At 37.4% G+C, this 25,159-nt stretch overlaps 1 protein-coding gene and 1 long non-coding RNA gene across 3 annotated transcripts in view; one reads left to right on the top strand and one right to left on the bottom strand.

Moving 5' to 3' along the window:
* The window catches only part of TAFA5 (TAFA chemokine like family member 5), a 532,252-nt gene that overhangs the window by 49,940 nt on the left and 457,153 nt on the right, over positions 1-25,159 (bottom strand). For both annotated transcript variants that reach the window (XM_051963072.1, XM_051963073.1), the window contains exon 3: positions 17,527-17,654. In XM_051963072.1, coding sequence (XP_051819032.1) covers positions 17,527-17,654 — 128 coding nt within the window. The remainder of the gene's footprint in view (positions 1-17,526; positions 17,655-25,159) is intronic.
* Positions 1-25,159, top strand: part of LOC127539079 (uncharacterized) — a 675,724-nt gene that overhangs the window by 617,846 nt on the left and 32,719 nt on the right. The gene's annotated exons all lie outside the window — the stretch shown is intronic.

Here is a 25,159-nt window from a genome sequence, read left to right as displayed (position 1 = left end):
GACCGAGAAGGGACTTGTGCAAGCTCACTTGGTGATACAGGGGCTCAGCTGCAGCCTCCCGCTTCTTGATTGGTTTGTAGAATCTTGGTGCTGGAGGAGACCTTCCCCATCATCTCTCGCCGCTCCCTCATTTTCCACTAGAAAGTCGCCAACTGATAAAATAATTTTTCCAGGGCCTCGAAATAACATGAGGGTGAATATGAGCCCTGCCCTAAGATATCAAGACAATTTGAATAGGAAATGGGATTTCAAATGCACTTTCTATTCTGGGAAGCCCTGGAAGCCAGCAAGTAGCAGCACGCCGCGTGGGTGCAGAGAGGGACGGCTTACAATGAAGTCCCATTAATCTCAAGGGGATATTCAGGCTAAACAATCCCGATGGTAGGTTATAAATATCAAAATTCTATTAATCTGAGGAAGAAGAAATCTTTTCAGCAAAATAAGAGGATTAATGGAGAGGAAGGAATATTGGCCATGAGGGTGAAGGGAGAACTGTCAAGGACTGAAAGTGCTTCCTGCTGGAGTGAGCACAGGACAAGTGCGCAGGCAGAGGAGTCCCGCTCGGAAGAATAGGATGTGCTCTAGAGGGGACTCGGGGATAGCGGAGGGATGAGGAAAGGAGGGGGTCTTCTCTTCTCCAGATGTGGCGGGGAGGAAGGGGTGAGTTCCAAACAACTGACTTTGCTAACAAACTTCCCATAAATGTTCCATCCCTGGGCTTGGAGGAGGGAGAGGGAATGTAATTAAGTGATAAATTATAAAGTCGGGACTCTCAGGTTTGAGAAGAACTCAAGAGGAAAGAAATCAATGGTAGCAAGAATCAAAGCAGAATTCTGGGATTTAAGGGGAAAAATGGTCAAAGCTAAGCTCATGTTTTATAGAGGAGATAACACAAGCCCACAGCAAGGAAAGGATCAGCCTCACAGCCAAAGCTTGTTACTGGCAAGGGGCCTGGACTCCAAGACCAATCCTCTCTCTAGTCCATCAGTCAAGAGGCATTTATTAAATGCCTACTGTATGCCAGGTAATGTGCTAAACAATGGGGTTCTAAAAGCAAAACAATTTCTGCCCTCAAGAACCTCACAGTTTAAATGGGGGAGTGACCATGCAAACAATCAACCACACACACATATACATACATATATATATATACATACACATACACACACACATAAAAATACAAGTATACATATACAAGTGCATATGGACAAGTACATATGTACACATGTATGTATATTCAATATAATAATAACACACAAGTACATGCATATATACATATATGTGCATAATATATGTATATTATATATATAGCTATACACTATATATATACATATACTAATACATATTTATAGCTATGTACAAATACACATAGAAGTGCATGAATAAATGCATGTATGTGTATATTATGTATGTGTGTATACACACATAAAAGTAATATCAGGGAAGGAGGGTACTGACTGTTGCTGGGGCAGGCAGGGAAGGCTTCCTGGAGTAGGTGGCATTCCAGCTAAGTCCTGAAGGAGAACAAATACTCCAAGAGGCAGAATGAGAAGGGAGATGATCCTGGGCACGGAAGACAGCCAGAGCAAAGGCCTTGGAGGGAGGATGGACATGAGTGAGTAAGAGAGTAATGTGTAAGGTGCCTGGAAAGTGAGGAAGCACTTGATGTGAAGAAGTTTCAGCGTCCTGCTCTGGAACCCCCTGCCTGCACTAAGTCAGAGGGCTTGGAAAAAGATCTTCCAGCCTCCGTGGCTGGCGGGGAGCCTATCAACATTCCAAGCACATTACGTATCTAACCTCTACAATTCAAGTACGGCTGCAGATAATGATGATAATCATAAGGCCATTTCTGTCCCATTTTAAGGCTTCCACAGTACTTCCCTCCAAATGACCCCAGGAGGGAGAATGAAAGGTTTTGTTCTTTTTTTTTTTTTTTAAACAAATCTGTGACTTCCTCTCCAAAGATGCAAACTATTCTTTTTGCAGCTGTTTTTGAGAGTTACCTGGAGCATCAGAGGTCACATCAGTAGAAGGGAACATCTAACACTGATGTTCACAGTCCATTTCTCTCTGAAAGGAAAGAGACTGTGACCTGGAGAAACTAAGTATTTCTGCAGAAAGAGATGGTGCAAAAGAGGGAACATTCTCTTCTTCAGTTGTGGAAATGAAGAATGGGGCAGTAGATGGAGAGTGAGTTCCTTTCTCCAATTATTCTTTTAGTCTTTTATCTGGATCTGGTTTTTATAGATTACATCTGTCATTGTCTACATATACTCATAGTTATAATTTGAAAGAGTTGAGTTTGAATCCCAGTCCTGTCACCTATGTGACCGTGGTTAAAACATTTAACACCTTACAGTCTCAGTCTGTAAAATGGGGCATTTACAACTAGATTGTGCTCAAGCTCTTATGAACCAGATCCATACCTTAGCCTCCTACCAGTATATAAGCATGGCCAGCATTGGGCAGGATGTCTGGATGATAGTAAGCACTTGTCAAAGGTTTGCTGACTTGAAGGCACCTGTTGTTTTTCTCCCACTCTCCCATGAGTCAAGAGTAGGTCTCAGCAGGATTGCTTCCCTATCCATCGGGCCCCCAGTCCAGCAGGTCAGCTTTCCTCATAGTGGTTTGCTGCTGTTTGGCTGAATTCAGGGTCAATGTGATAAACTTTATTCTGAGAGTTCGAAGCCAGGATGGTCCTTCTTGTCCACGGGGACTTTGGAAATGTCCTGCAGGCCCCTGACAAAGGATGTTTAGGGGCAGATGGGCACCCTAAAAGGAGATGGGAAAAGGGAGAACCAGGAGGGACTTGGGGTAGAATCAGGAGCTTAGGAGGGATGGATAAACAAACGTAAAGCAGCTTCTAGAAATTAGAAAATACACTTTCCAGGCTTTCTTCCTATTGGAACTCATGAGCAAATATTCCAGCAAACTTGCTGAAGGAAAGACAAAGCCCCCTGGACTCAAAGGGCAGAGAAGCAGACAGTAAGGTGAAGAGGGCTACCTGATATGGCAGGAGCTCTACCTGGCCTCCACTCTGACCCCACTAACTAGAGTCCCTCATGGACCCTGGTAGCTGACAGCACTTCTCATGAATGTCACAGTGTCATCTTCATTTACCCAGGCCTGTGGAGCACCCCTGCTGGGCAAGCAATCTGGCAGCTCCCGAAGCCTAGGAATGGCCAGCCCCCAGCACTGGGCCACTATAAAGCTCAGACTGGACCCCAGCTGGCTCGTGGGTTGTCATGAGATGCTGTGAAACAGGACATGATATGTGTGAGCTCAGGGGGATCATTGACCACAGAATGTCGGAATCAGGAGGGCTCCTGGTACCCCCTAATGCTTGCTACCTACGGGGTTTGGGGAAAGGGACTTGATGTCCCTCAGTTTTCAAAGCCTGAGTTTTCTCTCATATCTGGAACATTTTCCCTCCTTGTCCCTATAGCTTTTCTCTTATAAGTTAGATTAAAGGTTGGATCAGACCATCAATAAATTTCCTTCCAGCTTGATATTTCTGAATAGAGAAGAACCAGTGCCAGCCCTGGGATGGCCTTCAAAAATCAGAGAATAACAGATGACCCCCACTTCTCACATTGTGGAAAGGGGGAAATCTGTGACCCAGAAATGGAAAGCAACTGGAGCTAATAAGAATAAGAGAATCTCTTGGGGATTTTAAGGATCGCAAAGCTCTTTGCAGATACTGTCAGTGGCAGAGAGGTCCACTGCCCTCCACAGTCGCTCTTGCACAATACACGAAGACGGTCTGGGGGCGACAGATCCCATTGAATTCTCCCACATCTCCAGGAGAAGGCTGCATTGATCCAGCCCTGAATGACATCACTATTTCCTCGGAGCAAGGGACTCCATCTCATTGGCCCGGTGTGCTCTGGGAGCCGCCCACAGCTCCCTGCCAAGCATCCCAAGACATGGAAACAGAAAAATCACGTGGCAGAATAAACCTTGGTGGGAGAGCTTCTGAGGCTAGCCCTGGGCTCTGTGTGTGGGCGCAGCATCCGTGGGCAGCATCAGCTGTGAGCAAGGCTGGGTTTCACCCTGAATGCCAGGATCTCCGAGCAAGGAGGGAGCCACGAGCCCAATGTGGGAATAACTGAGAACCCCTTCCACAGTCAAATAGCAACAGCATAGTTTATTTGGTTTTTAAAGGGCTGCAGCGCTGCCCAGGGTGGCACAGGACCCTTTCAGGATTTTAGGGCTAAAGAGACCTCGAGCACCAAGTCCAACCCTCTCATTTTCTAGATGAGGAAACTGGTCCTAAGGGACAGTGCCTTCCTTGAGGTGTCACAGTAAGAGAGTGAAGCAGGAGTTGAATTTACTTTTTTTGTCTTAATCCAGTATTCTGTTGGCTAAGCAGATAAGTACCACAGCTGATCAAGAGCTTGACCTACGTCACAAGGACCTGAATTCAAATCCAGCCTCAGACATTTACTACTGTGGGACTCTGGTCAAGTCATTATTATACTATATATACTTATGGTCCATGGGATCCCAAAGAGTCAGTCATAACTAAATGGCTGAACAACAACATATACACGATAATATAATAATAAAATATAATAATATGGGAGATAATAATAGCCCCTATCTTTCAAGATCATGGTGAGGATAAGGTGAGATATGTGTAAATACTTTCCAAAACTTAGAGCACTTCCTAAACGCTACATATTGTTATTATTATTTATCTTATTTTTTGTTGTTGTCAGCACTAATCTCGACTACTATTCGAATTATTGTTCCAAGAGCTGCCTGCCATTCTCCCATCTCCAAGCATGCCATTGGATTTATTACCAAATGAGCATAATGTTTATTGAATTTAAAGCAATAACAGGCAAGACAAAAATAAAGGTTTTAAACAGTTTTTCCATAAAAGCAAATTTCAAAAATGCTTATTATTTTAAACTCTTTATATGTATAGTTCTTATTTAGGCAGATAGACACTCCCAGATTAACATTCTGAAATAGGAATCTTGTAGCTTCGAACGATATAGAATTCAAGACAATGTGACCACTTAACCTTTTTCTAAAACTTCTGTTGCTGAGGGACATTCTAGCAGACCAGCAGAAGGATGTTGTGAAGATCCCAGAGGATCTTCTAGATAATGGGAGAGATTGAAGTGAATCTTTGCACTCAAGTGGCCATGGGTTCAGACCACTTAGAATAATAAAAATCTATTTAAATCAATATGTAGATAGGAGGAGTTTTGTGCTTTGATGGGCAAAAAGAGAAAGTTTATATTCATAAACTGGGAGCTCTCCATATGGCTACTTGTTGGAATTGGAGAATAGTGTTATGGTTTGAAGAAATCTAGACAAGTGACTATTTTACTTACACAGCATGATTTCTATCATATTGATCCCACTTGAGAGAAGGGTGCTGGTATTTCCCAAACTTTGCTCAACTTACTAGTGAAGCATTTAATAAGTGTATCATACAGCATGATGCCCTTGGTAGCCCATTGAGGATACAAAAGAGAATACACAAATATTACATATATGTATATATGTAATATTTGTGTATTCCCTTTTGTGTACACACACACACATATACATATATACATACATATCTATTTGACATGTATATGTATATACATACATGTATATATGTAATATTTGTGTATTCCCTTTTGTGTGTGTATATACACACACATAGATATGTATATACATATCTATGTACATATATGTATATATTATATGTATGTATATATGTATATATCTACATGTATAAATATCTATATCTATCTATCTATCTATACACACACACACACACTTTCCTTCAAAGGGCTTACATTCCAATAGGAGAGGAAACCTAGAAATTGGTCTTCACAATACATATGCAGAATACATGGAAGGTGATATCAGAGGGCAAGTTGCTATGAGCTGCAAGTACTAGGGAAGGACTCCTACTCGAGCTACCGAACAATTGAAATACTGGACCATCTTGTCTCATGAAACCAGAGTTTATTCAGTCCTACCAGCCCCTGGCTGTGTTGATAGTCTCTGGCTGATTCAATTAATTAACTTCAGAACTTTCCATAAACTCTGGCAGATTGCACTAAGGTGGAAAAGCTTTAATCAATTAACAAGCATCTAAGCATCAACATGTGCCAGGCCCTGTACTCAACACTGGGAAGAGAATGACAATAAATGAAGCAGCCCCTAACTGTGAGGAGTTTCCATTCTAGTGAGCAGTGCTAGACTGCACAGCTGCCTTAACTGTCTGCTGGATGATGGTGGATTGATTTTTTTTGGCCACGGGACTTCAGAAGACATTCAGGAAAGGGAACTGGGATCAGTGTACTTGCACAGTGCACACCTCCTCATGCCCCATGTTGCATCGACACTGGCCTCCGTACTCTTCCCTCACAAAATATTCCATCTCCTGATGCTCTGATTTTGCTGGTTTTCTCTTATATCTGGAACAATCTCCCTCCTTGTCTCTAGTTCTTCAAGTCTCAGCTAAAATCGTACCTTCCACAAAAAACCTGTCCCAGTTCTCCTCTATGTCAGTGTCTGCTTTCTGTCTGGGACTGTCACCCCTCAATCTTGTCTACATCTTGTTCTGACAGAGTGGTTTGCATGTGATCTCTTCCCATTTGGATTGTGAGCATTTTGAGAGCAGAAGCTACTTTTTCATTCTTTCTTTGCATCCCTAGCACTTAGCATAGTGGTTGGTACATAGAAGGCACTTTACCAATGCTTACTGACTTGATTCATTGAAGTCTGTATTTGCAGACCAAAGGCTAAATGGATAAAATTATAAGTACTCAAAGGAATGAGAGAGAATGATCACTAGAAAGACACTAGGCTGGACTACATTGGAAGACTTCACGGGGGAAGCCCAAGCTGGCAGATTCTTTCAACACTAATCACTTTAATGCCAGCATTCTTCTGCTGATCACAGTATATCTTATAGACTTACAATTTTAAGTAACCCAAAGGTCCATGATAAGAGGTTAGGTGACTATAAGATATGATCGCAACATGTTACCTTCAAGATATATGTGTATCAAGTGACAAGAGACATAACTGAAGGCATATATGATGGAAAATGGCAAAGGAAAGTAGCTTGAGATAGTGTTCATCTATCGCTGTTTGTCTCTATTTCTTTCTCTCTGTCTCCTATTTATTTCCCTCTATCCTCCTCTCTCTTGCCATGTCTTCCACTTCTCCCTCTCTGCATCTTTCTGTCTCCTTCTCTCTCTTCCTCTATCTTCTATCTCTCTTCTTTCCCTCCATGTATCTCTATCCCCTCTGTCTCTCTCCTCTTCTTTCCCCCTATCCTTCTCCCTGTCTTTCTTTTATCTCTTCTCTTTCCCTCTATCCTTCCCTTTCTTCACATCCCTCCCTTTCTCTCTCTTTATCTCTACCTGTTTCTGTCCCTCCCTCACCTCTCTCCTTCCATGTCTCTCTTTCTCTCATATTTCTTTCCCTCCTCTCCCACTCCCCACACAAACACAAAGATCAAAAGACTTCAGAGTATTGCACAGTTCCTCTAAGATGGATTGATTAGCAGTCATGTTTGATAATCAGAAAAAGGTATTGGTGGATGGTGATAAGTAGTAGTGAAGAAAGTCCTTACTATAATAAGACCAGAAGTTCCTTGCACAATTTAAGCAAGAATAGGGAGGGAAAGAATTTGGTTTTATAAGCTCTTCTATCCCTCTATTAATTTTTCCATATTTCTTAACTTCATTTTTCCAATCAGTTTGTGAAGTCTCTAAGGTCAGAGATTATATTTATATTTCCCTTCCCCTTATGCTTCTTAATATCCAGGCCTGGAGTTGGCCATGGTTGGGGAATCAATCAATCATGGGACTTTTCAGAGCCTTCGGAGAGAAGCTCAGACTGAGTATAAAAGACTGTGTGTGTAAACTGACAAACAAATAAATACGTCTGTATGTCAGGCTTACTTAGTGAGATAGAAAATACAGAGATTGGTAAGTCTACTTTTTCTCCTAATGATGAACTACAAGTCCTGCTGCCTTTAATGATTTTGGGGAGAGTTAGTCAGTCTCAGGAACTGTCTCTGCAGATTCTATTTCTCTGATTTGGAGGAATTCCCATCATCTCCATGTCACCAGAAGCCTTGGTTCTAGGGATCATTACCATGCCACATTAGATAGTAAGAGAATACTGCAGTCAAAGTGAACTTTGGAGATTGTGTAGTCATGCAGTTCCATTTCACAGAAAGTATTGTGTCCCAGAGAGGCCCTCAGGGTATATGAGGATTTCTTAGCACAGTTCTGTCTAGAACCTACTATATCCAGAGCTCTGATCAAGGTCTGTAAGAACTGACTTCACCTACACTTTAAAGCAATTTGCAAATATAAGAAGCCTTCGAGCCTCAGCATGAGAGGGGCTCTTAGTAGTTAAGGAAGTTGCAGGGTTCTGAGATGAACAGGTTCATTCTTTTGAAATACTGAATCATAGAATCTCAGAGCCAGAAGAGATCCTAGAGGGCACAGATTCTTCCCTGAGTGAGAATGACTTCTCCCTACAAGACTGCCCATAGTGGGTGAATCAGAATCTAATTCCAATGAAAGGTAAACACTCTTATGCAAGAAAATTCATGCTACCTCGGACAGCTCCAATTATTAGGATGTTGTACTTGTATGGGTAGATATGCCTGCGTTTTATAACTCACCTAAATCTACCTGTATAGTTTCTTTCCACTGATCCCACTTCTGTCCTACAGGGCCAAGGAGAACAAGGTTAATCCCTCTTAAACATGATAGTCCTTAAAACACTTAAAGGCCGCTCTCTCATTCCTCTCATGCCTTCTCCTCTCATCCATTCTCATTTTTATTCAATATCCCACTCTAAAAGGATTTCTCCCATGTTCATCAATGGAGCAGATATGTTCTCCAAAATTCTACTCTTTGGAGAATTCAGACCATCTGAAAAATTGGCCACTTCTAAACATTGAAATGGGTTGTTAGATGGCACAGTGGATAGAATGTCAGACCTGGAGTCAAAAAGTCTCATCTTCTTGACTTCAAATATAACCTTACTTAATTTGTTTGTTTCAGTTTCTCATCTGTAAAATGACCTAAAGAAGGACATGGAAAATTACACTGATATTTTTTGCCAAAAAAATCCCAAATGTGACCAAGGAGAGTTGGACATGACTTAAATAACTGTACAACAATAAAACATTGAAAACTCCTTTAATAAGAAGGACATAATGTCAAGGAGTATGAAAGTGATCATTATGCTGTCCTATGATGTCCAGGATTTATTGGTTCAGTTTTGAGTGCCACATAAAAGATAAGTCAATCATGATGGAGAAGGCCTTTGAGGTCATGCTTTGTGAAGCTGGTTGTCTAGGATCGACTATAAGAAATGGTGGCTAGGAAAAAATGTTAGAATACAGAAGGAGAACAGAAAGGATGCCCAAGCCATTGAGTCTGACTGCTTCATTTCACAGATGAAAAAGAGAGAAATCTGTTAACCGGCTGCAAAGCTAACAGACCATATGGAACAGTTGTTTCCTAAATAAAAAAGTGAGAGATTTGTGGTGTTATATACAATTATTTTTTCCTGTTATTTATGTAAGGAAATGTTCTTAACTGTGGATATTTGTCAAGTTCATATAATATTTAAAATAATGAAAAACACATTCCTGGAGATTCTTTGAGGTATAGTGCTAATATTATGACACAAATTTTGCAGATGAAAAATTTGGGGTCCAGTTACATTAAGCAATTGGCTGTTGTTTTTTTTTTTAACTTTCTTCTTGGTTCTAGAGAGCAGAAATTTGGTTAAGAGATGAAATTGGGGATTAATATCAAGAATAGCTTCCTAAAAATCTGAGGTATCCTAAAATGAAATGGGATTGCTGAGGAAACAGCATGTTCCCTCTCACTGAAGGCCAACAAGGCTAAATGGCTATTTGCTGGGGATATTGTAGAAGGGATTTCTGCCTAACAATGGACTAAATCAAATGATCTCTGGTCTTTTCAGGTCTGAGATTCCTTGACTTTTCTAAGGTCACATGAAAATGACCCTAACCTAAACACAGGTCTCAGAGTAATTTTTCCATGACATCACCTCTCTATATAGTATAGCCATAAAATTAGTACTTAACTTATAGGAGAAAAGCTATGGGAGTGAAAATGAAAAGAATGTTAGTCATGGTGTCATCAAGGAAGAAAGACAGGGCTTGAGAACCCAAATGGGCCTGGGATGTGAAAGAGAGGAAGGGAGAGGAATAAAGGGAAAGAAGAAGAGATAGCAAGAGACATAGCAGAAAAGAGTAAGAGAGACTAAAGGAGGGAAGGATGCTGGGAGGGAAAAGGAAGGAAGAATCAGAGAGAAAAAAATAAAGGCTAGAGGGAGGGATGAAAGGAAAGAAAGAAAAAGATGATGAGGGAAGGATGAAATGGATAGCACTGGGCCCAATATTCAAAATTCCTCACTACCTGCATCCTAGCTACCATTCAAATCTTCATATTTCTCACTTTTTATTTGCTCTCCATTTCAGTCTGACAAGACTAGATGTTTTCTGAAGAAGACATTTCCACTCTCCCCATTTTCTGTACTTTTGCAATGCTTTGTCCCAAGTCTGGAGTTTGCACTTCTGCCTCATAGAATTTTTGCACAACTCAGATAGTGCTGTCAACACAAAATATTCTTTAATTTAGTCATTAGTATTCTCCTTTTTTGTGCATATTTTGTATTTCTCCATTCATGTGTATGTGATATCTTGCTAGTAAAATATAAGTACCTTGAGCTGAAGGGCTGTTTTATCTCTATATTGCCATGGGAGCAGTATGGGGTCATACAAAGAGAACTGTCCTGGAAAACAGGATGTTCTGGCTGAGGTCCAACCCCCTCCTTCCCCCAGATATTTACAGGGTGAATGACTTTACTTTTCTAAGAGAAAATTTTTTGAATCTCAAAGTTGTAGAAAAGATGTTAAATTGCATTGGTAGAGTGGGTTCCTTTACCTGGGAACTCCTTATACCAAGAAAATTACAAGTCAAGTTCTTGCCCCTATCCTGTACTCATGGCTTAGCATAGCATCTTGACTATAGTTAAGTATTTAAGCAATGTCAGTTGAATTGAACTTTCTTGACCTGGATTTCACTTCCCTGGTCCTCAGTTCTCTTCCTGACCATAGAGTGAGTCTCCTAGGCAATGCCTTCACAGGTAATCAATAATCAAATAGTAGGAAACAGCTCTACATCATGCTTTCTAACTGCATGTTGGTAATGATGGGATGGGAGTAAAAGGTCTTCATTGAAATTCCAGCCACACTTCCACTTTCCCTCCAAGTATGGACCCAACAACTATTCTGAATCAAGCCATGTGTCATCTGCACTAATGGGGAGGAATGCTGAGTTCAGGCGTAGGTAAGTAAACTCGATTAAGGGAGTTGTATCCCTGGGCGAGGCTCAAGACTTAGTAAATTTTACTAGCTAAGCAGTGAGCTCTGTGTCAGAGTAATTATACCTTTTATCCACTGTGAGCTCTCTCTTAGCATCTTCAGGCACCTTAATTTCCCACTTCAGCTAATTTAGAAGTAAAACCACAGAGGTTTAGAAAGGTTAGTTCCCAAAGAACCGACGCGTGAATGTTCGGCTCGGCTTCGGGCACTGGAAGTACATCGTGGAGAAAAAGGAATTCATTAAGCAACAATTATGGAGTGATGGATCATTGATAGCATATATACAGTTTGCTGGGGAAAAAAAATAATCTCATCTGAAAATCCAAGGGGCATCTTCTTGCTTATTTGTTTATGAGCTTCCTCTTGAACAATAATAATAAACTCATAAGTTTGAATGTGGGGGAGCCTATAATTAGTTATTCTCTTTGGGGAAATGAGGAAACCACTGATTGTAACCCCTTCACAAAGCCCTCAGAAGTTGTTCTGTTTTATAAAAACTTGATTTTAACCAACATGGAACACTCTGTTTATACTTTTCTGATGCAGTTATCCTTGAAGTTTTCCATGGGAAGCTGACCCTGAGGGGAAGGTAATCTTTTGAGCTCTGGAAAGATCATGAGACTAAGCTCTCTTAACTATTTGTAGAGGGGGGAGATAGAACTAGATAGTTCCCAAAGCCCAAGGACCTTTTGATTTTTTATCTAGATTTTTTATCTAGAAAGACTTCAGAGCAAGGCTCAGTGATGAAGGTCATATATGTCAATCAAAGGCCATTTTAAGGTAGTTCAGGAAGAATGATCACCAGTTTGCTTGAATGTTTTGCCAAGTGTGAAGAACTTATTAAACATTTATTGTGTTCCAAGTACCAATATAAGTATAAGAATGAAACAATCCCTACTCCAGAGGATCTTATATTCTAAAAACTATGGGTGAATTTAAATAATTATGTATGTATATGTGTAAGCATGTGTACATGGTGTATGTGTTGTTTTTGAGTTATTTGAGTCATGTCTGATTCTTGGTGCCCCAGTTTGGGGGTTTTCTTGGCTAAGATATTGGAGTGGTTTGCCATTTCCTTCTCTAGATCATTTACAAATGAGAAATTGAGGCAAAGGTAAGTGATTTGCCCAAGATCAAACAGTTAGGAAGTATCTGAAGCCAGATTTGAACTCAGGAAAATTAGTCTTCCTTATTGCAGGCTCAGCACTCTATCCACTGCACTGCTAGGTGTCCCATATGTATGTATACATAGCTACATAACAACTATAATGAAAATAAATGTATATAGACAGAAAAGGATTAAATACAAAGTAGTTTCTATGGCAAGACACTTCTAATTGGAGGGATCAAAATATCTTAATTTAAAAATGGAATTTGTAATTTGAAAGAGGACTAGAGGGAGAAGAGAGGAAGAGAGGAAAGAGAAATGAGAAGAGGGAGGGAGGTAAGGAGAAACAGACAGAAACAAAGAGTGCAGAGAGAAAGAAAACACACACACACAATACACATGCGCGCGCACACACACACACACACACACACACACACACAGGAGCCCCTCCTACTTTGGGCAATACCAGTCTTCAAATCCCTTTGGCCCACAATCTAGGAATCATCCTAAATTCCTCACTCTCATTTAACTCTACCCCGCCCCAAATATTCAATCTGTGAACAAGTCCTCCAGATTTTGCCTCTGTAACTTTCCTTGACTATATCTACCTCTCTCCTCTGACACTACTATCACTCTGGTTCAAGTCTTCATCACCTTACAACTGAATGGTTACAATAATCTGCTGGTGGTCAGTCTGCTTCAATTGTCTTCCTATTCTAATCCTTTTTCCATGTAGTCAGCCAAATGATTTTCCTAAAGGACAGGTTGAATTATGTTGCTTTCATCCTCAATAAACTCTAGTGGCTCCCTATTGTCTCCAGAAGCAAATAGAAAATGCTCTATTTGGCATTAAAAATCCCTCAAAACTTAGCCCCTTCCTAGCTTTTCAATCTTCTGATAGTTTAGTTTTGGTCAGAGTAAGTTTGATACATACAGTTTGAAATGTCCCCCAAAAAACACCTGATAACACAGAACTGAGACTCAAAAGACAGATTGTGACTGGAGAGACAGATTTGTGAGCAATTGATGAAGTCACAAAGAGAGAAAGTACAGAAAGAGAAGAGGCTCCAAGGGAGGGTCATTGGTAACACACTCTTAGGAGGTGTAACAAGAAAGATAACATTGCTATTTCCAAATTATGTTGCCTGTATTTCAACCACATTCTTCATTACCTTCCCATAACATCCTGGGCTTTGGCCCATTGGATCCTAAGCTCTGGATAGGTGAGTTTTCTCCTTATTTTAGTCTATCCAGGAACTTTCAAACTAAAATTCAATATGTCTATTCTCTCCTCCCTAATTCATTTTCTGAATCTTTTTTATTTGTTGTTGTTGTTGTTTTCCTTATTAGAAGATAATCTCCTTGAGGGCAAGAATTTTCTTGCTTATATTTGTATTCTTGGAAATTAGCACAGTGTGTTTAGCATAAAATAAGCACTAAATAATTTATTTTTCATTTTTTTCATTCATTTTTCATTCATTCATTCATTGTTTCCCCATTCCTCTCTTCTTTCTGTCCTTCCTTTCTCATTTCCTTCCTTCTTTCTTCTCTTCCTCTCTCTTTCTCTCCTCATTCTCTCCTGCCTTCCTTCCTTCTTTCTCCATTCCCTCCTTCCTGGTGAAATAGCAAAGGAGACCAAAACAAAGAGACCAACAGAGAATAATGTTATAAAAACAACAGAAGAAAGAGAGTACTCAGGACAAGGGAATGATCAACATTATCAAATGCAGTAGTGAGATCAAGAGAGACTGAGAGAGAATATTAACCACAGAAACTTTTATGAATATAGATTGAGCTCTGGAGGAGGAGTATCAGTCAATATGAAGGGGAATTAGATAGATATTAATGAAACCTCTGATTCCAGGGCTGACACATTTTGGTTTAGTCATTTTCTTTGTTCTCCTAATTGTGAGCTGCCTGAGGGCAGGAGTCATACTATATACTCTGTACATATGTCAGATGCCTATTAGTACTTCTCTTGAAGGAACAAAAGAATAACAATCCTAGTTTTTTTTTTTTTTTTTTTTCCTTTGAGTAGTAGTAGCTGGGATTAGCATTAAGGACTATGGATATTTGGTGTACTACAAAGTGGGATTTGAAAACACAATCTTCTTAGAGATGATCAAATCTCTGTTTCTTATTAGGACTCTTTTGACCTTAAGCTGTCAAAGGAATTCCCTTTACCAACCACCCAGTATTGAACATACGGGCTGATAGCTTGCCCTTTGTAGTGGAATTCTCACAAAATAGGGAAAAAATGTAGCTCTTTTAGAGAAATTTTTAGAGAAAAAAATGATGTAGGACAAGTGTCCATCAATTCTTTTTACTGTGTCTTCACAGAAAAGTTTTCAAACAAATTGAGATATTCAGACTGCCAAAATTGTTTGTTCTTACCAAGTTATTGTAAATTATTCTGGCTCACTATTCTACATCATCTCATTCAACTCTTGCCAAGCTTTTCTGAATCCACCCCATTCCTTATTACTTATAATATAATTCCATTAATATATGTACAATCCTTTGTTCATTCACTTCCCAATTGTTGGGCACCCTCCTATATTTATTTTCTTTGCTACAACAAAATGTTTCACAATGATTATTTTTGCACGTGTGTTCTTTACATTGTCAGTCATTTTGAAGTCTGAGGCAGGACTTCAAGAATTACTTTGATTAGAATTTTTCTTCTTATTAGAGACTTGGAGTATTTTTGGGAAGCTTATGGATAGTTTATTTTTCTTCTAAGAAATGATTTTTCATATCTTTTGATCATTGGCCACCTAAGGAATGGTTCCTTTTTTTGTATCTTGTACATCTTGCATACTGAAATTTTATTTGAAAAATTTGAAACAGATATTTTTTCTGCATCAGAATCCATTTCTAAGGAGAACATTGCTGCTGCCTTATAACCCCCTAGACTTGACACTATACTCCCAATAATACTAAAATTATTAACATTTTTATAAACCTGAAATTGGACTTACATGAGTCAGTGATCATATTAGGATTGGCCAAACAAGAAAATTGACCTGCTCAAAAAGTATATTCTTTTCTTGTGACAATTTGAACTTTCAAATCGTCAGGAAGGTAGTGAGAGATCCAGAATCTTTGCAGAACATTCTCAGAAGCCATTTAAGGATGAGACAAAGTACATTAATAAGACTGAGTGATCCAAAGATACAACATAGAGCAGTGGAATTACTCTCAATAAAAGTACCCTAAAATCCTTGATTTTACACATCTTAATGATTTTATACTTACCTATAGGTACACATTTTATAGACATACACATTTATATGTAAACACATATCCATACATTAACAAGTACAGAAAAATATGTATACACACATGTATATATCCTCCATAGACAGACAATAACTCCCATTACTGTAGTGCTTTAGGTTTTACAAAGTGCTTTATGAGGAAGGGATATCAAGACTGTTGCATTAAGAGAATATAAGTTCCATGTGCTCAGGAATTTAGTTGCTTCAACTCTAAATCCTAAGGAGAACCAATAAACACTGCTGAATTAGACTTAATCTCATTTTACAGATTAGAAATCAGAGATCTGGAAGGATTAACTGATTTACCTATAGGCATGTAACATAAGGGTTCAGATTCAAACCAAGGTCTTATGATAACAGGTCCAGAGATCAGACCATTCATCATGTTGTCTTTCATGTGGAACAAAAATGAAAGGAAGAAAAGGAGGAGAAGAAAATAGGAAGACAAAAGAAAAAGATGGTAAACAGTATGAGGGAATAGAAAAAAGAAAAAGAAAAGGAAAAAGAAAAGTTTCTATAACCTCTGAAGACACATTAACTTAATTTTTTAAAAGAACTTCTAATTTAATTTAGGATATAATCCAAGAAAGTGGGATGAATCTCTAACTCTAAATGGGAGGCTCTAGAACCTTCAGCAAATTGTGAAAATTATATGGCCAACAAACCTTACAAAGTATAAATGCTTGGTCCTGAAAAAAAAAATCTTTATTGGGAAAAACTGTCATGGAAATTGCTATAAAAAGTACCCTTTCCATTCTATTATGGGAGGTAAAAATTCCTGGCATCTGGCTTCAGACACTTTTTGTATCTAATTTAATAAGAAACACAACTAATTGGTCAAACGCTATCAAGGACTGGTGTACAAACCAATGTTTTTGGCTGCCACAAGAAATAAGCTTTAGGTTTGAGAATCAGAACCATAAAACTATCATGAGCAGGAGGAATTCTGGATTAAATAATTCCATTTAAAAGCTTACTTGACACAGAGAGGTTTTGGGAGACAAGTCAATTCAATAACCCATCCCTGTTCTCATCACCCATGACTTTTTCCTATTAGCCTGAAGTTGGGATATAGAAGTTCTGTAGATCCTCAGAGCTGCTCATGGTCCGGAAAATGACTGTGAGAGATGAGGGAATTCTTAGGATAGGTTAAGAAGATGAAGGAGTGGAAGCAACCCAAATATGGGTCACAATGCTTTCAGTTCATCTTTCTCCCTTTGGCATATCATAAGTGATTAAATTTTTTTGTAAAAACAAATTTATGTTGCCCATCTGAAAGAAGGGGAGAGTGTTTCAGTTCAAGAAAACAGAAAAAAACAAAAAAAAAAACCCAGAAAAATGAATTAAGTAGCATTATGAGGATTTTGAACATACACACACTCATGTGATTACATGTTTTATATATGTTTATATAGCATTAATTTGAAACAGGTATTTTTTATATGAAGTAAGAGTGTAATAATGGCTCTAACTCCTTTTTGTCAAAGGGACTAAGGTGGCAGAAAATAGACTCAGGAGTCTGAGGAATAGACATTGAGAGCTGCCCTTTTGGCATTGTGAAAGGAAAGAAAGGGATGTCAACTAGATGTCATCATAGAATTAAAAACAAATTTCCTTACTACTGATGTTCAATTTAAAACTCACATGAGCAACTGCCCCCTTGGGTCCTTCTTGGATGAGAATCAGGTCTGGGACAGAAGACAGCCAAAACTCATGAGAAGCCAACTTACCGTGGTCGTCTTTATCCGTCCTCCAGGCTGGGTGCAGGTCCAGCCTGATCTATTGATTAACAAGTCGCAGCCTTCTCCTTCTAAACAGGGAAGCATGTCACACCACTGCTTGGTTTTTATGATTCGTGCTGTGGAAGAAAAAACAGAGGTATTGACCAATAAGTTTTTTCATGTTGATTTGTGGCTATTTTTTTTTATACTGACTTTCCAAGCAAAACAGCAAAATGATGTGGTGCCAAGATGGTGGAGAGTGTACAGGTCTTCGAGCTCTTCCTGACTTTGCTTAGAATCAAAAGCAGATTGTGTCTCTGAATGAGTTTTAAAGTGATAGAACCCACAAATATTTAGAGTGTAACAACTTTCAGCAGAAGATATTTTGGAAGAACTTCAGGAAAGGTTTGTTTTAATCATGCAGGGTCAGAGGCAGCCCAGCATAGGTACATCATAGTGTGACCCAGGGTAGAATGGCCTCCACACATCAGGGAAATCTCTTTGGAGTCTCTCAACCCAAATACAGCAGTATTGGCTATTCTGTCCTGGTTCAGAAGCCAATGGATCAGCAGAGCAGCTGTGAGACCTCCAATGCAACTATAGAAAGCAAGTAGTGAGTCCCTAAACCCCAGCATAACAAGCAGGACTTGGCCACAGCAATGTCCACCCAGCACAAGAAAGAATCCTGCAGCACCAGCCTCAGTGCAATGTGAAGCCACTGTAACCTTTAGAGGAAGCTTGAAACAATGTCCCCTTTGCCCTAATAGCATATCTTAACCTTTTAAAATGAGAAAAAAAGCAAAAAGAGCTCCGACCATACATAGCTTTTATGGAGAAAGGGAAGAACAGACCTCAAACCCTGAGGACACTAAAAGCAAAATGTCTTCACATGAAGCCACAAAGGGTGATATGACTTGCTCTCCAACTCAAAAAGCTCTCTTAGAAGAATTCAAAAAGGTTCTTAAAGAGAATTAGAAGAAAAAGGAAGAAAAGCAAATGAGAGCTTTGGTAAATGAAACAGAAATTTCTGAAGAGAATCACTCCTTTAAAAATAGATTTAGTAAAAAATGGAAAAAAAAATAACTCCTTAAAAATAGATTTGGCACAATGGAAAAAGAAAACAACCCCCTAAAAAAGAAAAATGATGAAATCGAAGGAAAAAAAAAACTCATTTAAAAATTCAATTGACCAAATGTAAAAGGAAGTAAAAAAGTTAACTGAAGAAAATAATTCACTACAAATTAGAATTGAACAAAGGGAAATGAATGACTTAATGAGACATCAAGAATCAGTCAAAAAAAAATCCCCCACAAAATAGAAGAAAATGTAAAATGCCTCATCAGAAAAACAAATGACCTAGAAAATACATCCACGAGAAATAATCTAAGAATTATTGGATTACCTGAAAACTACAATAAAAAAAAGAACCTAGATATTATCTTTGAAGAAATCATCAAGGAAAACTGCTCTGATGTCCTAGAATCAGAGGATATAATAGTCATTGAAAGAATCCACCAATCACCTCATGAAAGAGAACCCCAAATGAAAACTCAAGGAATATTGTTCTTAAATTTCAAAATTATCAAATCAAGGAGAAAATACTGCAAGCAGCCCGAAAGAAACAGTTCAAATTTGAGGAGCCACAATTAGAATTGCTCAAGATCTAGCAGTTTTCACCTTAGAGGATCAAAGGGCCTGGAATATGATATTTCAAAGGGCAAATGATCTTGGACTGCAGCCAAGAATCAACTATCCAATAAAATTAAACATTATCTTTCAAGAAAAAAAAGGTGGATATTCAATGAAATAGGGAATTTTCATTTATTTTTAAAGAAAAGACCAGAGTTGAACAGAAAATCTGATCTTCAAATACAGAACTTAAAAGAAACATAAAAGGCTAAAAAGAGAAGGGAAAAAAAAAACATGTTTTCTAAAGGTTAAAATATTTATATTCCTATAGAGAAAGATGATATGTTTAACTCTTAAGAACTGTATCTTTGTTAGGGGTATATTTAATGGATGTAGATATAATTTAGCTTTATTGTAATGCTATAAAAAAGAAACTAGAGGTAGAAAACTGATTGTACTGGAAGAAGAGGAAAAGAGAGGTAAATTACATCACATGAAGAGACAAAAAAGACCTATTACAATTGAGAGAAGGAAGCAAGGAAGGATGAACATAGTATGGACCTTAATCTCATCAGATTTGGCTCAAAAACAGAATATCAGACATATTTAGTTTGATAGAGAAACTTGACTCACCCTACTGGATGGAAGAGAAAGGAAAGGGGGAGGCTAATAGAAGGAAGAGCAGAAGTTGAAGAGGAATGGGATAAGAGATGAGGGGCTGTAAAAGAGGAGAGCAGACGGAGGGAGGTAGTAGTCAGAAGCAAAACATTGGGGAAAAGGGAAGGGGGGGGGGAAGAAAGAGAATTCCCTAAATAATAAGGAAAAATAAGAAGGCAAGGGATACATTAGTCATTTAACTGTGAATGTGAATGGGATGAACTCTGCCATAAAATAGAAGTAGATAGACTGGATTAAAAGCTAGAATCCTACAATAAGTTTACAGGAAACATATATAAAACAGAGTGATACAAAGATAAAAGGCGGGAGCAGAACCTATTATGCTTCAGCTGAAGTTTAAAAAAAAAAAAAAAGCAGGGGTAGTGAGCCTGATCTCAGATCGAGTAAAATAAAAACTAGATCTAATTAAAAGAGATAAAGGAAACTACATTTTGCTAAAGGGTATCCTACATAATGAAGTAATATCAATACTAAACATATATGCACCAAGTGATATAGCATCCATATTCCTAGAAGAGAAGTTGAGAATTGCAAGAAGAAAAGACAGTAAAACTATAGTAGTGAGGGATCTCACCCTTGCTTCATCAAAACTAGATAAATTGAACCCCAAATTAGTAAGGAAGAAGCTAAGAAGGTAAATATAGAATTTTAGAAAAGTTAAGTATGATAGACCTTTGGGAAAAATTGAATGGGGCAGAAAGGAGTATACTATTTTTGGTGATGGTACATACAACTTACACTAAAATTGACCACATATTAGGGCATAAAGATTTCAAAATCAATTGCAGAAAGCAGAAATAATAAATGCAATATTTTCAGATCATAATGCAATAAAAATTACATGTAATAAAAATAGACCAAAAATTACTTGAAAACTAAATAATCTAATCCTAAAGAATGAGTGGATGAAACAACAAATCATAGACACAATTGATAATTTCATCCAAAAGCATGACTATAATGAGACAACATACAAAAATTTATGGGATGTAGACAAAACAGTTCTTAGGAAAAAAATTTATATCTTTAGATGCTTACTTGCATAAAATAGAGGGAAAAAAAGTCAATGAATTGTGCATGCAACTAAAAAAGCTAGAAAAAGAATAAATTAACCCCCCAATTAAATAACAAATCTGAAATTCTGAAAATAAAAGGGGAGACTAAAGAAACTAAAAGTGAGAATACTATTGAACTCATAAACAAATCTAAGAGTTGGTTTTATGAAAAAAAAACTCAACAAACTGGATAAAGCTTTAATTAATTTAATTTTTAAAAAGGAAAGAAGAAAATCAAATTGCTTGTATCAAAAATGAAAAAGGGTGAACTGCCCACCAATGCAGAGGAAATTAGAACAATATTAGAAGCTACCTTGTCCAACTGTATGCCAATAAATCTGATAATCTAAGTGAAATGGAGGAATACCTACAAAAATTATACATTGCCCAGATTAACAGAAGAGCAAATAAATTGCTTAAATTGTCCCATTTTAGAAAAAGAAATAGAACAAACTATTAATCAACTCCCTATGAAAAAAATCTCCAATTCCAGATGGGTTTACATGTGAATTCTACTAAACATGTAAAAAACAATTAACTCCAATACTATATAAACTATTTTTTTTAAATAGGAAAAGAAGGACTTTTATTAAATTTCTTTCATGGCACAGATATGTTTCTGATATCTAAACCAGGTAGGATGAAAACAGAGAAAGAAAATTATAGCCCAATTTCCCTAATGAATAGTGATGCAAAAATCTTAAATAAAATACTAGCAAAGAGATAACAGCAAATTATCACCTGAATAATACATCATAACCAAGAAGAAATTTATACCAGGTATATAGGGAATATTAGGAAAACTTTTAGAATAATTGACTATATGAATAATCAAACTAAGGGAAATCACACGATTGTTTCAATAGATGCAGAAAAAATCATTTGACAATATAGAATATAGGAATAAATGAAATGTTTCTTAAAATGAACAGTAGTATCTATTTAAAATCAATAGCAAGCATTATATACAATAAGGATAAATTAGCAGTATTCCAGTAAGATGAGTAGTGAAACAAGATTGGTCATTATCACCATTACTGATCAATATTGTATTAGAAATGTTAGCTTTAGCAATAAGAGAAGAAAAATAAATTTAGAGTAGGTAGAGAAGAAACAAAATTATTATTGTTTATAGATGACATGATGGTATATTTAAAGAATACTAGAGAATCAACTAAAAAAACTACTAGAAATAATTCACAATTATCAAAGTTTCAGGATACAAAATAAATCCACATAAATCACTGGCATTTCTATAGGTTACCATTTCTATAACTTATATTCAATAGCAAGGTAAACAAAGAGAAATGCCATTTCAAATAATTGTAGATAATATAAAATATTTGGGAGTCTACCTGCCAAGACAAAATCAGGAATTATACAAAACACTTTCTATAGAAATAAAGTCAGATTTAAACAACTGGAAGAATGTCAGAATATAAAGTGCTTATAGGTACACTGAGCTAATATAATGAAAATGACAATTCTATCTAAATTAATCTACTTATTCAGTGCCATACCAATCAAACTGCCAAGAAATCACTTTACAGAGTTAGAAAAAAAAAATAATAAAGTTCATCTGGAAGAACAAAAGATCAAGAATTTCAAGGAAATTCATGAAAAACAATTGTAAATGAAGATCTAAAACTATATTATAAAGTAGAGGTAATCAAAACCATTTGGTACTGCTAAGAAATAGAGTAGTTGATCAGTGAAATGGGTTGGTTACAAGACACAGCAATCAATGATTATAGTAATCTAGAGTTTGACTAAACCCAAAGACCCCAGCTTCTTTGAAAAGAAATCAGTACTTGACAAAAATTGCTGGGGAAATTAAAAAGCAGTGTGGCAGAGACTAAACACTGACCAACACCTAATGCTCTATATCAAAATCAAGTTGAAGTGGGTTCATGATTTAGACATAAAGGGTGAAACTATAAGCAAATTAGAAGAACAAAGTATATTCTACCTCTTTAAGATCTGTGGAGAAGGAAAGAATCTGTGGCTAAAGAAGAACTAGAATACATGATGAAATGCAAAATGGATAATTTTATTATAGTAATTAAAACAATTTTGTACAAACAAAACCAATAAAAAAATAGAAGGGAAGTACAAAACTTGGAAAAAAATTTTTATCCAAAATTCTGATAAAGGCTTCATTTCTAACATATATAGAGAATAGACTCAAATTTATAAGAATATGAATCATTCTTCTTCAATCGATAAATGGTGTAAGTCATATGAACAGACAATTTTGAGATGAAGAAATTAAAACCATTTCTGGTCATATGAAAAAATGTTCTAAATCACTATTAGAGAAATGCAAATTAAGACAACTCTGAGACATTACAAACCTCTCAGATTGGATAAAATGACAAGAAAAGATGATAAATACTGGAGAGGAGGTAGGAAAACTGGGACAGTAATACATTTTTTGTTGGGGTTGTGAACTGCTCCAACCATTCTGGAGAGCAAGATGAAACTCTGTCCCAAGGGCTATCAAACTGTGCATGTCCTTTGATCCAGCAGTGTCTCTACTGAACCTGTATCCCAAAGAGATCATGAAAAAGTGAAAAGGACTTATGTACAAAATGTTTGTAGCAGCCCTTTTTGTAGTGGCAAGGAACTGAAAACTGGGTGGATGCTCATCAATTGGGAAATGGCTGAATAAATTATGGTGTAGGAATATTATGGAATATTAATGTTCTACAAGAAATGATCAGTAGGAAAAGGATGATTTCAGAAAGGCCTGGAGAGACTTACATGAATCAATGTTGAGTGAAGTGAGTAGAACCAGGAGAATATTGTACACGGCAACAAGATTATGCGATGATCAATTCTGATGGACGTGGCTCTTTTCAACAGTGAGGTGATTCAGGCCAGTTCCAATAGATTTGTGATGGACAGAGCCATCTGCATCCACAGAGAAAACTATGGGGACTGAGTGTGATTCACAGCATAGTATTTTCACCTATTTTGTTGTTTACTTGCTTTTTGTTTTCTTTTTCATTTTTTTTCTTTTTTGATCTGATTTTTCTTGTGCAGCATAATTGTGGAAATACATATAAAAGAAATTGCATATGTTTAACATGTGCTTGCTGTCTAGGGGAGGGCATGGGGGAAGGGAGGGAGAAAAAAATTGAAACACTAAGTTTTGCAAGGGTGAATGTTAAAAATTAGCTTAGCATATATTTTGAAAATAAAAAGCTATTATTAAAAAAGCAAACAAAAATCAGCAAAGTAATGCTAGAGGGCTGTTCTGAAACAGGGAATATTTTCTCAGGTATTCTCCTCTGGGAATACATAGGAAAGTGAAAAAAGGATTGGATAATGAGTTGTAGGCACTCAGTTTAAATTATTGTTATGACTAGGCAGTGCATCCACAGATAGATCATCTCATCTCTGAGCCTCAGCTTTCTTATTTATAATATGGAGGAGATAAGTTCTGCCATTGGCGTTTCCTTCCACATATAGATCTTTAATGCTAAGTTCCTTAAAATCAGAGATATTTTTAATTTCATTCAATTTAAGAAATATTTATCAAATAACTTTCAAGTATAAGTCTTTAAAGACTAAAAAATAACAATAGCAAACAGCAAAACAGTTTATTGCTCTTAAGGAGCTTCAGTTCTATTAAGAAATTATGCCCAAAATCCTGCTTCCATTTAGTCTCAACTCTAAATCTACTTTCAAACTGTAGGCCAAGTCTGTGACCTGTTGGTATAAAGGACTCCCAGAAGAAGGAACTCCCTTTTCAAATTCAGATTGCCATCTTCTTTGCAATTCATAATCTCAGAGAGAAAGGGGAAAAAAATACAAATGGCCCAGAACATTCATTTATTTATTATTATTTTCACAAGACCCTGAAAGGTTTGATAATATGTCAGGGGCAAGATTTGAATCCAGGTCTTTTCAGCTATGAAATCAGTTTTCTATCCATTGTATTTTGTTGTTGTTCATCTGAAGCTGTCATTTCTAGTCATACCTAACTCTTCATGACTCCATTTGGGGTATTCTTGGCAAGGATACTGGAATAGTTTGCCATTTTCTTCTCCAGGTCATTTAAAAATAAGAAAACCAAGCAAATGACTTGCCCAGATTCACATAGCTAGGAGGTGGAAGGCCAGCTCTGAACTCAGGAAGATGAGTTTTCTTAACTTCAGATCTTGTACTTTATCTACTGTGCCCTGTACTGTGACTTTTTCTATCCAATTATGTTCTTAGTAAATTCTGTCTCTCAAATAATTTGTCCTCACCCTACCTCCATACATACTCAGGTT

The sequence above is a fragment of the Antechinus flavipes genome, chromosome 5 (assembly GCF_016432865.1).
Source record: "Antechinus flavipes isolate AdamAnt ecotype Samford, QLD, Australia chromosome 5, AdamAnt_v2, whole genome shotgun sequence".
NCBI lineage: Eukaryota > Metazoa > Chordata > Mammalia > Dasyuromorphia > Dasyuridae > Antechinus > Antechinus flavipes.
The sequence above is the reverse complement of the archived record's forward strand: the minus strand, read 5'-3'. Positions and strand labels throughout refer to the sequence as shown.